This window comes from Onychostoma macrolepis, chromosome 05, assembly GCF_012432095.1.
Source record: "Onychostoma macrolepis isolate SWU-2019 chromosome 05, ASM1243209v1, whole genome shotgun sequence".
Taxonomy (NCBI): domain Eukaryota; kingdom Metazoa; phylum Chordata; class Actinopteri; order Cypriniformes; family Cyprinidae; genus Onychostoma; species Onychostoma macrolepis.
In genome coordinates, this window is record NC_081159.1 from 44,615,508 (window position 1) to 44,632,426 (window position 16,919).

The following is a 16,919-nucleotide window of genomic DNA, read 5'->3' on the forward strand; positions in this document are numbered from 1 at the left end:
AACAGACATCTCAGAAAATGAAGCCAATTGTGGGTTTTGTTTGTTTTTTTTGCAATTGTTGGACCATAAAGATTTTTTCTCGCATTGTCACATTATTTACATGCATGACAATTAAACACATTTTTACTTTTTTTTTTTTCTCATTCAACTTTTTTTTTTTTTTATTACTGTAATGCTGTATTTTTAATCACAGGCAGTGTAACAATACAACCTAGATGCATAAATACTTTGTATAAGCGTATATATATGTAATAATAATTATTATTATTATTATTTGGTTTTGGGGTGAAATGTGAGCAAGTCCTGTTCTCTTTGAAAGGAAGATATGCATGTGATCAGATCTGGAACTCATTTTGAAATCGTTTCCATACTGTATTCAGATTACAGTGTAATGCAGTGATTACCGCTGCTGCTGCTGCTGCTGCTTCGTTTGATTTGTCATTGCCAGAATAATGTTGGAAATTGAATTTTTCATGTTTCTTATGGAAGAAAACCAACCATCCAGTTTTTTTTTTAGAAAACCAGCCATCAAACTGGTTCCCAGTAGCCAGGTTAGCAAGACCAGCTTAAACCAGCTGAGACCAGCAAACCACTTCAGGCTGGTTTAAACTGGTCTTCAGCAGGAGATGTTGAATGTTCGTCTTTAATGGCTGATTGAGGACTGATTTGGCTGTTGTGGAGCTCCATCATGGACTGCTGATTCTGATTCTGAGCAGATGATGTGTTTTGAAAGAGGAGGACTTTAAGGCAAGCTAATCATAAACCCAACAGTCAGATCAGAGCCATGTTTCATATCCAGTTTTTATTCAACAGCTGACAAACTGAACAGAACCAGTGTTTTATAGCTGCTGAGCTTCATGTTTTTCCAATGTTTGTTTGCTGCATTTGGCTCATTTTAATTTCTATTAAAATATTTGATGATTATGAGGACTTTTGGATTATTTATAAACTTTACAACTTGACAGAAAAACATGTTTACATCCTTGATCATTTTATTTAAAATAGTTTTCCCGTATCAGTGTTATTATCATTGAGATGCTAATATAGCTTTTAATATTTTGAATTTATTCATTTTTGTATATTTTTAAAATATTTTAATATTTTCTGTTTAAAGTTTATTTATTTGTAATATTTTCCCTTTTCATTTTGAGTTAAAGTTTTTAGTAATTTTGTTTGTTTTTCAATTTTTTTTTTTTTTTTTTGTCCGTTTCGTTTAATGTCTGTATAGTTTGTTATTTATATTTTGGTTATTTTAGCAAATCAAGTTAAACAATTTAAATGTGAAATGATGCCTTGGCAAGTAGGTAATGATTTTTAGATTTGATCTTATTTCAAGTATAATTTATTTCAAGTAACAAATGTTTTATGCTTTTTAGGGATGTCACAATTCTCAATATAATATCGAACCGTTCGGTACAACATCCACGGTTCAATACACGCTTATGAATTGCGTTTTTTTTTTTTTGCATTTAAATAATATCCCTGTGTTTTATTTCTCTCAGAATTTGTTGCGTTTCACACGTTTCAAATTTCACACATTTGAAAAAGAAACACACTCCGAGCATCTTCCCTTGTAATAACAAACCTGTTGTCCAACAAAAGAGAAAGTATATCATTATTCAAAATGTTTAACATTATATCTGTATTCAGTTACAGCGATCGCTTTATGCATATTAGGGATTTCCTGGAACATCATCAGTTCTGTTACTTCTGTGATGCATGTGGATTTCCTGGCGAGAGCGCCCTCTGGTGTCCAGTATGAATGAAACGCACATGTTTATAGCGCTCAATAACGGCCAATCCATCCTATTTTGGGTAAAAATCTGAAAAATAATACCTCTCTCAAAAGAAATGTTAAGCGGAAATATAATAATCCACGCTTTTTCCAGTGTACAGGAAAAGTTTTTTGTTGTTCATTTGTTGCAAAAAAACACTTGTGGTGTGCCAAGCCATCAGAACCGAAAACCGTGGTTAAAACCCGAGGTACGTATTGAACCGTGGACTAACTGTATTGTTGCACGCCTAAAGCTTTTATATTTATAGTTCACTATAATAACTCTGTCACATATTCATATTGCATATCATATGAAAGTAATAAGCCGTTAGAGGCTTTAATCTAATACAGCACAGTTTAGACAGTTCCACACATATTCTACACTACTGGTGCGCTGAGCAGCCGGGTTTGTTCCTCTAGTCTTCAGTGGACTCTGGCTCTTCATCTGGAGGAGGATGAGGAGGATGCGGCTGTCCTCCGAAGTCTCTCCGAGCCTGTCTGTTGGACTCCAGCAGCTCGTGCAGCTTTCCGTTCAGAGCCTCGTTTCTCTCCTCGATGTCGTCCAGGCAGGAGTTGATCTGGTCCAGCATGGAGTCGATCGCTGCGTATTCTGAGTAAACAGCGGTCAGACATCAAACCTCGCTCTTCATCATCACACCACGTTTATTCTTACAAACGACTCTTGAACCTAATACAGCGTGATTCAGATATTAATTCTGACTTCAGTGTTTCAATAGTTTTTATATCACTGCACATGTATATGTTATACGATGTTATATTAGTATTGGTATTATTTTCACATTATAATACATTTTAATTTTATTCAGACATAATTAGTAATTAATAATAAAAATTTTTAATGCAATAGAATGATGAAATAACTATATGAAATTATATAATAATATAAGGAACGTATATAAATACTAATAAATAATAATTTGTAATATATAACTCAATAAATACTAATAAACAATTATATATTTAAGTAAATATAATGAATAATGCACTAAAAATATAATACAATCTTTATATAAAAGTTATAATATGTTAATCATGATAATTATAAGTATTTATAAATAATTTCTATTATATTTTAGCATTGTTAATAAACATAAAAATATTGTTATCAATAAAAATATGAACAAGTATATTTTTATATAATTAATAATAAAAATTTGTACTGAATTTTATTTTTACAATATAATTGTATTAATTTGAGGAGTGACTCATAAGAATGTAATAAAATATATAATTGGAAAATGTATGTAACTTACGTATATATATATATATACACACACAGAAAATATTAAAATCATAATTGAGAACAAATAGAATTTCAAGCTAATTCGAAAGTAAAACATCCGGATATTACAGTAATGAGATGACTGCAGAGAAATGAGAATGCATCTTTAATTAAACGCATTAATACCTTCTTCATTGACTTCATCTTCATCCTCAACGATTCCATCATCAACTGAAACATCAGGATCTCCGTTCGGTCCAGACATCTTTAAAAGTCTTTATTAATTAAAATCAAATTATTATAACCACACGCAGAAACAAAAACATATAATATACACTGTCTATATGAATATGCTACATGTGTGTTTAATAAAAGTACACAATATATCAGACTGAACGTGAAAGGTGATTATAAGAGATGAACAGCTCAGGATCAGCTGACTGTCACGAGCGTCCAGTAACGCGCCTCATCAGAAATATAACCCCCCCCCTGCTGTCTCAGCTCCAAATATTTCATTATTCTAAATACTCATCATATAAGAGTCAATATAACAATTTCGAGACGACTTTAAAATCTCTTACGACTCCGCTGCTTTAAAAATGATAGTTTCTGGCATTTCGCTGGACAGTCTTTGGTCCTACGTCTGCGTCGTGTTTATATGACGTCACGCTGTGGATTTTGAAACGTCGCGCTGCGCAGCGTGTATGCACCAAAACAGAGGCGTTTATCCTCTTAGTTTGAGGTTTAGTGTGTTTCTTCCAGCGTTGTTGCGGTAATAATTACAATAACAGGGTTTCCTCATATAGATTTAGTTCGTCAATATTTTATTTTTGCTGTCATGGAGGATTTACCTGAAGATTTGAGATCGTTTCTACGGAAGCATCCTTGCTTTCAGCTCACAGAGTCGAAGAAGGTCAGAATTATGACACCAAACTCATATTTCGGCTGTTCTTATGATCACTATGAAGAGCTGAAGTGACAGCGTGTTTTTGAATGTTATTTGTGTGGAATCTGTCAGATCCGCTGCTCTCTGAACGCGCACGAGTTTCCCTGCAGCCTCGCCGAGCTGCAGCGCTTCATCGCGGGGAACAAATACAAGAAACTCCGCGCTCAGGACGAGTTCGACTACAGTCAGTACGAGCCGCACATAGTCAGCAGCACTAAACAGCCGTGAGTACACTACACTGCACTATACTATACTACACTACACTACACTACACTACACCACACTATACTATACTATACTACAGGACACTACCCTACACTACAGTATACTGCACTATACTATACTACACTATGCTATACTACAGTATACTGCACTATACTATACAACAGTACACTACTCGACACTATACTATACTACAGTATACTGCACTATGCTATACTACAGTACACTACTCTACGCTACACCACACTATACTATACTACAGTATACTGCACTATAGTATACTACAGTACACTACTCTACAGTACACTATACTATACTACAGTATACTGCACTATACTATACTACAGTACACTACACTACGTTTCACTGTACTACAGTACACTATACTACACTACAGTACACTACTCTACACTACATTGCACTGTACTACAGTACACTATACTATACTACAGTACACTACTCTACACTGCACTACAGTACACTACTCTACACTACAGTACACTATACTACAGTACACTATACTACACTACTCTAAACGGCATTGTACTACAGTACACTATACTACACTACAGTACACTACTCTACACTACACTACAGTACACTATACTACAGTACACTACTGTAACTAACTGTAAGGGGTCATTAGATGCCCATTTTCCACAAGTTGATATGATTCTTTAGGGTCTTAATGAAAAGCCTATAACATACTTCGGTTAAAATTTCTCAATGGTAGTGTAAAACACCCTTTTTACCCTGTCAAAAGCAGCTCTGTTTACAGTGACCCGTTTCGGTGCATGTTCCTTCGGTCAATGCTCTGTTGTTTTAATAGTGCTTTATAAATAAATAGATTTAGGTGTCATTTCTTTTTAATTCAGTCTTGGTTTATTTCAAGTTATCGATTTTAAAGCTTGTTTTAGTTAGTTAGCAAGACAACATTTCTAGTTTTTCATCTAATATTTATATTTGATTTTATTTCAGCTTTATTTCAATGATCAAAAATGTTTTAATAGTTCTAGTTCCAGATAATAACCCTGGCACAGTAAGACCAGAAAGTTTTGATTCTTGAGTTTTGATTTCATATTCATATATTCGCATTTGTGTTTTTGGTCAGAGATCATCTCTTCTGCAAGCTCACGTTACGTCACATCAACCGTGTGCCGCAGCATGTTCTGCGACACGTCAGCGGCAGACGCTACAGGAGGGCTCTGGAGCAGTGTAAGTCACACAGCCACGTTTGTTTGACCCATCACAGCTCTGCATGACCTTACTGTTACTTGTGTTATATCACTTGTGTTGTTGGGGTCAGATGAGGAGTGTGTCCGGCAGGGCGTGGAGTTCGTTCCTGTGCAGCTCAAGCAGAAGAAGAGACCCAAAGAGGCTGCAGGAAGTGAGGGTCGGGCCGCAGGAAGTGAGCGACGAGCCAGCAGGAAGCAGGACAGCGGCGTCTGGACCCCAAGCTCGAGCGGCGGCGAGGACAGCGACTCCTCGGACAGCATGTCCGATCTTTACCCACGTCAGTAACGCTCTTTATTAATAATGAGCTGATCGCAGCTGCCGCTGATCGCTAACATCAGCCGTGTCTCTCTGCAGCGTCTGTGTTCACCGCGAAGGAGCCAGACGATGAGCAGAACGTCAATGATGCTGAGGAAGATGATTTTCAGACCGATGATGATGAAGATGTGTCTGAAATGGAAGTAGAAAACCAGATGCAGAAACGCAAAAAGGTGAGTGTGACTGAATCATGTTTGCTGTGATAATGAAAGTTAAATGACAGCTTAATCATTAAAAATGAGCATTCATATATATATTTGATTTACACGCAGTGAATTCAGTGTCACATATTAGTGTTATTATAACTGACTAAAACATTAACAAATTTCATTTATCTCAGGGAACTGAGGTTAGGTCAGTAGCCAGAGCGCTTCCTATCGAACAGTCTCCAATCATGCCGTCTGCTCTGCTCTGCGAGCCCAGTCTCAGAGCACTCAGATAAGGACTCCTAAGAACATTAGCACATTGTGCCTCAAGCTAATAGCTGAGAGCCACAAATATGACTAGCTCAAATGTCACTAATAGAAATCTCACTGGACCACACCCAGGAGGAGGCCATTCCTCTTGTGGAGTGGGCCCTCGCACCTATGGGACATTGTAAGCCTTCTGAGGCGTAAGCCAAGGCTATTGTATCTCTATCCAGCGGGTGAGTCTTTGCTTTCTAACCAGCAGCCCTTTGTGGTGGCCTCCGAAGCAAACGAAGAGCTACTCTGACTGTCTGAAAAGGCTAGAGTGCTCTAGATACACTCTCAATACCCTCACTGGACAGGGTAGATTGGGACCCTGCTCGCCTTCTGCAACGGGGAGCACCAAGAGGGTAATTACCTGGGCTGTGAACGGAGTTTAGAGCACCTTAGGGACATATCCGTGTATTGGTTTTAGGACGACTTTACTGTTGTTAGGTCCAAACTCAAGACAAGAAGTGCTGACTGACAGCGCTTGCAAGTCGTCCACTCACTTAACCGACGCCAGAGCTAGGAGGAGGGCTGTTTTAAGCCATAGGGGCCAAAAGTCAGCCGAACTGAGCAGCTCAAAAGGGGGCCTCTCAGGGCCCTTAGGACTATTGACAAGTCCCATAATGGCACCGTCTGAAGACGAGGAGGGTTCAGCCTCCAGGCGCACGTCAAGAACTTAACAATCAGTTCGTTTCTGCCGATCGACTGGGTGACCCCCATGCCAGGGACTAGACCAGTTGTCTGTCTCCACGATTTCCAAATGAGGTGTTAAGTGGGACAAAGGAACACTTTCCCGCTGAAACTATGAGCCTTGTTATTGGTCAAACTAACCAAAATGGGTGTTACAGGGAAACCAGATAAAACTTCTCACACACCAAAAGGTGCTGTTCTCTTTACCTTCGGTGCCCTGGAGACACACTTACCACCTTGGAAACCTCACGAGTCCGATCTTCTGGCAATTTTAAGTTCAGTAACTTTGTCAATTCACTTCGGACTAATCAAGCCATGGCTGGGATGACGAAGCTTTCACTCCTAAAGGAATCAGGAATCTACGCATTATACATGCACCAGGATGCTTTACTCAGCACCCACGAAACCCATGCAAGTAACCGCTTGTTAACTATCTAGATGCGCTTCTAGGCTTCGACCCCTTTTAATTAAGGTGATGTGATTATCTGATGGTTCTTAACAGGGTGTAGTTAGCTGATGTTAAAATCCTGTCTCTTGCACGCGATCTCTCTCTCTCTCTCTCTCTCTCTCTCTCTCTCTCTCTCTCTCTCTCTCTCTCTCTCTCCCTCCTTGCGTTGGCATCTATGTTTTATGTCTGTGTCTAGTTCGATGTTGCATGTTCCCCTGTAGTGTAGTTTAATAAACATCCATATGTATTCACACTTGGTTGTCTGTGTCTGCTGCTCTCAGAACGAAGTCACTTTAACGTCCGGTCTTGCTACAATGCTCGGAGCAATGCTTCAGTAAGGAAATTATTTGTCGTGGCCAGAGGAATAATTTTCCTTAGAGTCAATAGAAGGGTCTGTACTGCGGACGAACTAATCATTTTATTGTACTATTAATACTACAGCTAATTCCTGAAGATGGATATATAATTGATAACCCGTTATGATTAATTATGTTCATCTCATAAAGCAAATATGCTACACCGGGGATGCCAAATCATGCCTTACGCCTGTGAGAGAAGGTCCCTCCTCAGTGGAATGGGCCACGGGGCTGCTGCTGAGGTCTCCTGACCCGGCTAACGAACAGGGATCAGGGCGATCGGGGGGGGAGGCGTACAGGCGAGCACTAGGCCAATCGTGGGCCAGAGCGTGTCGCCTCTGAAGTCGACCTCTGCCTCCTTGGAGACAGACCAGATTTTCAGAACCGTTTGAGGATGTGGAGCCCATTCTTCTGGAGCAACATTGCCTCTGGACAGCATATCTGCTCCAAGGGTCAGACTGCCCGGCACATGAACCGCCCTTAACAAGAGGAGTTTGTTCTGCACCCAAAGGAGGAGGCGACGAGCCATCTTGTAAAGAGAGTGTGACCTGAGACCTCCTTGAGCCAGTTCTGTCACTGTGCGCAGCTCCTTGAAAGCCTCCTGGTGCTGTTGGCCGGACTTGTCCATACTGCGGAGAAGCTTGGCCTGGAACACCTGAAACATTGCCATCGTATGCAGCGCTGATCCGGCCTGACCGGCCACGGCATACACCCTGTTGGCTAGTGCTGAGGTGTCACCGGAGTCATCGGTGGTGATGTCTTCGGTGACGTCCTCCTCGGAAGTGCAGAAAGAGACCAAGCCGCTTGCAGCAGAGGAGGGGAGCTGGTCTTCGTGTGTGTGAAACACTGGCGAGACAAGGGTACGCGGGGAGTATAGCACAGGCCTCAAATATAGGCCCTAGCCCGGCCCTTGTCCTATAGTTTATCAGAATTACCGGCCCGTGTCCGACCCAAGCCTGTCTTTTTTGGAGCATTTGTAAGTTGAGCAAATGTAAGTTTTTGTTTTTTAAAGTAATGACCAAGCGGCCAGACTTGATCATATCCCATGTTTGATCAGTTTAGCCTTTTCTCAAATCATCACAACTTACTTAAATTAAAATCTATAGATATAAAACAGTTCAAGCATATCACAATGTTAGTTTAAACATTTAACCTAGATAAATGTGCGCTGTTAGGTGCATAATCGTTTGTGCGGAGAGTGGAAACTAAAGTGCGTTTTGCAGGACAGCAGCGTTTGATAGTTAATCATTTCATTCCCATTTCTCGTCTAGAGCACTATGTGGGCCTACGGGGTGATGTTCTGAAATGGTTTGCATCTTACTTGCATAACAGATGTTGTGCAGTTAATATTGCAAACCACACTTCATCTGTAGGGAAGCTTACCTGTGGAGTCCCACAAGGTTCTATCCTTGCTCCCATTTTATTTTCTCTTTATATGCATCCGTTGGGGAATATTTTTTAGGAAACACGGAATTTCCTTCCATTGCTTTGCAGATGATATTCAAATCTACTTGCCATAAAAAATAAAAAAAGTAGATATAAATGATTTCTAGGTCTTGGCAGCCTGTTTGAAAGACTTAACCAATTGGATATCTACAAATTTCTTGCACCTTTATGAATCGAAAACTGAGATTGTGTTTGGTCCAGCATCCTCCTCAATCACTTTAAAAGCAAAGTTCTCTCAATTTAAGTTTGATCTGAAACCACATGTTAAAAATTTGGGCTATATTACAGATAGTCACCTTAAAATGGATAAGCAAGTTAATTCAATTTTTAGGTCTTGCTTTTTCCGTCTTCGTCAAATCTCAAAAATCAAGTCATTTCTTAATTTTATGGACACAAAAAAGATTATTCATGCTTTAATTTTACCACGGCTGGACTATTGTAATTCACTTTATCTAGGTCTCAGTCATTCTGTCCTTTCATGATGGCAGTTAGTACAGAACTCTGCTGGGAGGTTATTGACGCGCACACATAAGCGGGAGCACATTACGCCAGCACTTGCCTCCCTCCATCGGCTGCCTGTTAGATATAGGATTGATTTTAAAGTACTTATATTTGTTTATCAGTCTGTTCATAAATATGCTCCTACATATCTTTCTGACCTTATTTCAATTCATGAGCCCTCCTGATCTCTTAGGTCAGCGAATCAAATTCGACTAAAGGTGCCAAGATCTAGACTGAAACATAGGGGTGATAGAGCGTTCGAGGTAGCCTTGAATAGCTTACCTCAGCACATTAGATCCGCACCCACTTTGTCCATTTTCTTCTTTTAACTGTGTTTTAGGATTATATTGTTTTCTTTTTGTTGGTATTTCATTTTATCTTTGGATTGTAAAGCACCTTGGAAAATGAACATTGTAATGATATGGTGCTATATAAATAAAAGACTAAGACTATAAATGAACTTGCCTTGCCTGAATTAACTGCATCCCTTGAGAAATCCAGTGACATCATGTTTTTAGGCTTTAATGTGTTTTCCCTCTCGTTTTTCAGGTTCAGTCTGCTGGATTTACTAAGAAGTTTAAGAAGAAGAAGAAGGGTTTTAAACATGTTGGCAAAGTCAATGGAAAATAATAAAGTTTGTAACTCATGGAAACCTTTTTCACTGTCATTGTTTCTGGATTCGAATAAAGGGATTTTCATACGTAAAGATGCCTGTAACTGTTTGACAGCACTCTTAATGCAGATTTATATCGTAGCAGTCTTATTTTACTGTCATTGAGATACTGCTATAGTTTTTATTAAAAAAAAAAAATTCTCTCTCTCTTTTCCTGTGTGTGCTGTTCACTTTGGCCAAAGTTTTGTTCATCCTAGCAACATGCAATATTTTTGTACTTCCCTTTCCTGTTCCTGGGTAAAATGTACTTGAGTTTGCAGTTGTGAAAGGCTGTTTTCTGAGGCTCAGCGTCCTCAGCTCGCACACATTAACACACGCTGCATTATTGAATCATCTGTCAATATGGAGCTCAGGTCACTTCATCTATTGCTCTGTGAGTTTGTCTAATAATGCTTCTTTATATGAGTGATTGACATAATGATGCCTGTATTACAGTTAAAGTGGGAATTCTGTGTGTTTAGATCCATATTTTCTGAATTGCACTGTTGGACAGATATTGAGATGCTCAGGTTGATTTTGAGTTTTTCTTCTGTCTTTAGTTTCTCTGTCTTTAATTTCACACGTCTGCTCAGGACAAACACAAGGTGAGTGAGATGCCTTCATATCTCATTTACAGGGCTATTATAGTAAACTAAAACCTTAAACTTTCTTGTTACTTGAAATAAAATATAATGTATTTATATTAATTTGGCTAGTTCCAATGGAAGCCTTTCTCATTTTCATTTAGGTGAACTTGATGTACTAAAATAAACTAGAATTTAAACAAAAAATAATAAAGACTATGTAGTAATATTTTAAAAATTAAAAACTAATTAAAATATAAGTATAAAAATTATTCAAACTAATAATAAATACACTACTAAAATAACACTGCAGTTGGTTCTAAAACCACTTTAATTACAAGTCATCCCATTAAAAAAATAAATAAATAAAAATGTCCAAAACATATACAGTGCCCTCCGAAAGTATTGTAACAGTGAGGCCAATTCCTTTATTGTTGCTGTAGACTGAAAACATCTGGGTTTGACATCAAAAGATGAATATGAGACGAGAGATCAGCATTTCAGCTTTTATTTCCAGGTATTCTTATCTGGATCTGGCACACAACTTCGAAGATATCACCTTTCGTTTAAACCCACCCATTTTTCATGTGAGCAAAAGTATCGGAACAGATTGACTTAAACTAGATTAAAGTGAATAAGACTTAATATTTAGTTGCAAATCCTTTGCTTTCAATAACTGCATCAAGTCTGTGACCCATTGACATCACCAAACTTTTCCAGGCTTTCACCGCAGCCTCTTTCAGTGTTGGGGGGTTACTCCCTTCAGTCTCTTCTTTAGCAGGTAAAAGGCATACTCTACAGGGTTTAAGTGGCCAGTCTAAAACCTTCCACTTCTTGCCCTGATGAACTCCTTTGTTGTTTTGGCACTATGTTTTGGGTCATTATCTTGCTGCATGATGAAGGATCTCCCAATCAGTTTGGTTGCATCTTTCTGTAAATTGTCAGACAAAATATTTCTGAAGACTTCTGAGTTAATTGTGCTGCTGCCGTCATGTGTTACATCATTAATGAAGATTATTGAGCCTGTCCCAGAAGAAGCGATGAAAGCCCAAGCCATTACATTACCTGTATAATGTGTACTATAATGTACACCGGTGTACACTGTGTTTCAGATGAGCTTGTAGAGTAGACTGTGAGACCTTCACTCCTGCCCGCTGGAGGTTGGTGCTGATGTCACTAACAGTTGTTTTAGGGTCTTTCCTTACAGCTGTCACAATGTTTCTGTCGTCAACTGCTGATGTTTTCCTTGATCTACCCGTTCGAGGTGTGATACTTAGTACACCAGTGGTTTCTTTCTACCTCAGGAGATTCCAGATGGTTGTACTTGCTATTTCCAGTGTTTGTGCAATGGTTTGATTGATTTTTCATCTTCTCTCAGCTCGTTTTTCACCCATAGACACCTCTCTGGTTTGCATGTCGGTTACACGTCTAACTAACTGTAAATGCAGTCTGCATGGATCTGAAACTGAGCGCAGACATTCAGTGCTATTTATTGTTTGAATAATCAATTAATAGGACACACCAGGACAACAAAACACACCTGTCAGTCACATGTTCCAATACTTTTGGTAACATGAAAAATGGGTGGGTTCAAACAAAAGGTGATATCTTGTAAGTTGTGTATCAGATCCAGATGAAAACACCTGTAAATAAAAGCTGAAATGTTAATCTCTCGTCTCATATTCATCTTTTGATGTCAAACCCAAATGTTTTTAGTCTACAGCAAAAATAAAGGAATTGGCCTCACTGTTCCAATACTTTTGGAGGGCAATGTATTTATACAAATGTTTTCTTCCAATAGATTTTTGGCCATTTTTGTAAAAAATTATGAACATGCATTTTTAAAAGCCTTAAAAAATATATTTCCCTCCATGTATTTCAATTCACAAAAATACAATAACATTTGTCACATTTGAAGAAAAACTTTCATCAAAAATTAATCAAGAAAAATACTTTACAGAAATCAACATTACTACATCATTCTAAATCTAGAATTTTGATTTGGGTTCCATCCACATTTCCAATTAGATTAAATGTATGACTGGAAATGTATTTTCTTGCCCCTGAAATGTATTTTGAAGTATATTTTGTGAAGGTTAAAACTAAATATGTTTTTGACCTCAAATTTCATTGAGTATCACTGTTCAAACCATACTTTTTGCCTCAAAACATACTGTTGTTCTCAGAGAAGCTGAAGCCGGTGCTGAGCGTGGCCCCTGACGGGCCCCTGACGTTCCTCGGCGGCTCCGTGATCCTCACCTGTGTCCTGCTGGAGCTCAATGTGACCTTCAGATGGTTCTGTGATGCTGCTGAAGTTCATCGATCTCAGCACAACCAGTTCATCATTGCAGACGTTCAGAAGTCGCACAGCTGCTCGTACAGATGTTACGGGTCCTTCGAACACTGGCCACGATTCTCCTTCTGGAGTAATGCTGTCAATCTCACCGTCATCCGTGAGTGACCGGAGACATCCATCATCTGACCGGACAACACTGCTAAACAGCGTTATTGTTGTTAACTAAAGCTGCATCCATTTGGAAAAAAAAGATCAAAAGTTACTTAAAAATAATATATATATAACTTAATTTTAGCTTGCCAAGGCATACATTATTTACTATCTATATACACAATAAAATATGTGAAAATTGTGAATATATCTGAAATATTTGCATATATAATTTTTATCAGTGATACTAAAACAACACACTTTTTAAGAGCCTATGAAAGCTGGTTAAAAAATACTGGTAAAAATAATATATTATAAATAATATTACACACACACAGAAAGAGATAGATTTGCATGTTTGTACGCACATTTTAATATTTTTAGTGAATTTTTAACATCTTCATAATTACACCGTTATGGGGTATATATATATATATATATATATATATATAATTATGTTTAAATGTGTGTATTTCATCAGTATGTTGTGTGTGTTTCCAGAGAGGCCGAAGGCGTTAGTGAGTGTAACGGCCGCTGGAAACACCGTGACTCTGACCTGTGACATTCAGCCCAGTGGAAACACTAATTGGACGTTCATCTGGTTTAAAGACGCTTCAGTCGTTCCCGTTCACACTGAGAGAGAGATCACTGTCACACCAGACGCGTCTCACACGGGCAATTACAGCTGCAGAGGAGAAACCAGACCGGACCCGCTGAGATCAGACATGAGTGATGCTGTCACACTGACCACAGGTCTCACACACAAATATCACAATAACCTATCAGACAGATTATGAAAAGATCTGCTAATGTGACTAGTACGGCTGTCTGTCGTTTAGCAATAGCTTGCATTTTTTCTTTTCTTTTTTTAAAACATTTTTTTCTGTCTCTCTTTTCTCGTGCATGTGTGTTTATCATGCGTGATGCTTTTTATTTATTATACAATTCACAAAAGCAAAAAAAGCCTCTAACACTAGCTTGCTCCATTCTTTTTCTATTCTATATATATATATTTATATATATATATAAATTTTATATATTTTAATTTCTATGAAATTATATTTCATCCTATATTATTATAATTTCAATTCTCTGTGAATATGTGTTAAACTGTAATTTATTTCTGTGATGCGCAGCTGTATTTTCAGCATCATTACTGCAGTCTTCAGTGTCACATGATCTTCAGAAATCATAATAATATGCTGATTTGCTGCTCAAGAAACATTTCTGATTATTATTATGTTGAAAACAGTTGTGCTGCACAATATTTTTGTGGAAACTGTGATGCATTTTATTTTTCAGGATTCACAGATGAATAGAAAGTTCAAAACAACAGCATTTATTTGAAACAGAAATCTTTTCTAACATTATAAATGTCTACTTTGATCAATTTAATGCATCCTTGATGAGTAAAAGTGTTATTTTTTTTAAAGAGAGCTGACTTGTGTGTGTGTGTGTGTGTGTGTGTGTGTGTTCAGGTCTGTCTGGTTCAGAAGCGTCGCTCTCGGTTCTCAAGCTGCTCAGTTTTCTGCTGGCGGTTTGTCCGTATCTGCTGGCGTCCGTCATGCTGGCGCTCAGATGCTGCAGATCTCACGGTCAGATCTCACTGCTTTAGCATTCATCTAAAAGCTGTTTGAGCTTATTCATGATATCTGAAGCGCAGAGGTCACATGTAACACACACTCTCACGGTCTATGCTTAGACTGTGTTTCCTTAAATGAGTATGTATAATATTTAATACTTATACATCAGCACTCAGCTGCTTTAGATGCTTCAGGATGTTACACTGCACATCAACACAGTCCTCAAATGATTGGCAGAGGCACAGTACAGTATGTGGAGATGCTGTTGTGTTAGTATCTTGATTACTCGTGTAAAATTACAGTCACATGCTCATGCAACAGATGCATCTGTTATATTTTTGCCCTTTTATTGTCTTTGTACAGTATAACATGAGGCAGCATAGATAAATATTTAAAGTTTGTGTGTGTGTGTGTGTTACAGCTCGGCCTGATGGGGAAAATGATCCTGTGTGCTGTTACAGAGAGGACGGACAATCTACATGATTCTGCCTCATGAGTCTCTGTTTATCTCACATTAATAATTATTTAGTTTTACATCTGTTTATGAATGATGTGCATTAGAATATCCTTGTTATATGTAAGAATAACATATTTACACTTTGTTTTCTTTTTTCTGTAGACTCTGCAGAATTGTATTCACTTTTATTAATGTCTGACTGATAATTACTATTATTAATAATATTACTACTACTATGTAATATTATTATTATAATAATACATTTATTTAATAACAAAACGATTTTACATAATAATTATTATTTATTATAATATATAATTATCATTGTTGTAAAAATATTTAATAATAATAAACTATGTATTAATATTTGTTATATTTTTATTATCAATGTAATTTAAGTAGTATTGCTAACTATTATTATTATTATCATCATTATTCTTATATTATTGTTATTATAAATGAAATTTACTTAATATCAATAATAATAAATAATAGTAAATATAATTTATTATGATTATTATTTATTTTATTGACATTTATTTAATTCACTGTTTTAATAAAACTGTCATATTACACATTATGTAAAAAGACTGCTAGATGCTTATATTTTATAAATAAATGAACAGGGTCATTAAAAAGATAAATGCATAAAAGGCCATTCTTTGTGTTCTTTTTGAAGAATTTTCAGAGCCTGATGAAATCTGTATAAATATGTGTTTAATACTGCAAAATACACTCGATGTTACAGTCACTGCCCTTGCTGTCCAGAATACAAGAGAAGATCCCAATCCAGTGAAGGATTTGTGGAACTGTGGTTCCTAATTATTGTGATCCAACATTTGCCTCACATTTAATCAGGAAGAAAGACAAACATCTCAGATGAAGGATAATCCACTTCTTACCTCCGAGACTGTGTTATGATCTATATGACCTTATTATTTTTATTGTGAGTATTATTGCTGATCACTGTTGTTGTGCTATGATATTGTAATATTTACCATTACATAATCAGAGGAGCATAGAAACGTTTATGGAAGTGTCACTCCACAATACAATAGCAAAATATATAAAAATGTATAGTATTTTTATGTCACATTAATCAGTGTCCAGCACACCTTCCTAAGGAAAGGATATGGACCAGAAGACATTGCAATTACTACATGATATTTAGACAGACTTAAAGAAGTTCCAGATCTACACTTGTGCTCTTATTATTTCAGTTATTTTGCCTTTAATGTAAATAAACGTGCAAACAATATACTTGTCACGAATCTGGTCTGCACTTCCGTTCACTCACCACTAGAGGTCACCCGCTTATCACATGGACTCTGGCACTTCACCATCTAATTACATTTCTCATCATCCATTACTGATCACAGCTGTCACCAATCAGTCATTGCACCAATCACCCGCACACCTGATCCTACGCACACACTGATCACATACCTTATTTCAACCCTGGACCTTCTCTTCCCCGGTGCCGAGTATTGTATGCATTATCGCTGCCCTACAGAGCCCCGTTAGTTTTCCTTGCCTTGCCTTGCCTTGCCTTGCCTTGCCTTGCC

The 16,919-nt window shown here is 37.6% G+C and overlaps 4 protein-coding genes across 7 annotated transcripts in view; 3 read left to right on the top strand and 1 right to left on the bottom strand.

The window, feature by feature from the left end:
* ciz1a (cdkn1a interacting zinc finger protein 1a) overlaps positions 1 to 927 on the top strand; it is a 22,701-nt gene extending 21,774 nt beyond the window's left edge. For all 3 annotated transcript variants that reach the window (XM_058775553.1, XM_058775555.1, XM_058775554.1), the window contains exon 16: positions 1 to 927. This exon is cut by the window's left edge and continues 2,729 nt beyond it. The gene's annotated coding sequence lies outside the window, so the exon portion shown is untranslated.
* Positions 928 to 1,167: 240 nt separating this feature from the next.
* Positions 1,168 to 3,482, bottom strand: bbln (bublin coiled coil protein). Of its 2 annotated transcripts, XM_058775564.1 has the most exons (3): positions 3,441 to 3,458; positions 3,204 to 3,292; positions 1,168 to 2,384 (listed from the first exon to the last, which is right to left on the bottom strand). In XM_058775564.1, the coding sequence occupies exons 2-3, from the start codon at positions 3,280 to 3,282 to the stop codon at positions 2,191 to 2,193; spliced, it is 273 nt and encodes a 90-aa protein (XP_058631547.1). In that variant the 5' UTR covers positions 3,283 to 3,292; positions 3,441 to 3,458; the 3' UTR covers positions 1,168 to 2,190. The 2 variants fall into 2 exon arrangements, with proteins under 2 accessions (XP_058631547.1, XP_058631546.1); XM_058775563.1 differs by having other exon boundaries at positions 3,204 to 3,482.
* Positions 3,483 to 3,667: 185 nt separating this feature from the next.
* Positions 3,668 to 10,412, top strand: surf2 (surfeit 2). The gene is made up of 6 exons (XM_058775562.1): positions 3,668 to 3,930; positions 4,036 to 4,187; positions 5,297 to 5,400; positions 5,492 to 5,698; positions 5,776 to 5,909; positions 10,182 to 10,412. Exons 1-6 carry the CDS (start codon positions 3,856 to 3,858, stop codon positions 10,260 to 10,262), a joined length of 753 nt encoding a protein of 250 aa, XP_058631545.1. The 5' UTR covers positions 3,668 to 3,855; the 3' UTR covers positions 10,263 to 10,412.
* A 134-nt stretch (positions 10,413 to 10,546) lies between these two features.
* Positions 10,547 to 15,548, top strand: LOC131540552 (uncharacterized). The gene is made up of 6 exons (XM_058775561.1): positions 10,547 to 10,678; positions 10,845 to 10,889; positions 13,055 to 13,321; positions 13,816 to 14,067; positions 14,793 to 14,909; positions 15,319 to 15,548. Exons 1-6 carry the CDS (start codon positions 10,648 to 10,650, stop codon positions 15,378 to 15,380), a joined length of 774 nt encoding a protein of 257 aa, XP_058631544.1. The 5' UTR covers positions 10,547 to 10,647; the 3' UTR covers positions 15,381 to 15,548.
* The last annotated feature ends 1,371 nt before the right edge of the window (positions 15,549 to 16,919 follow it).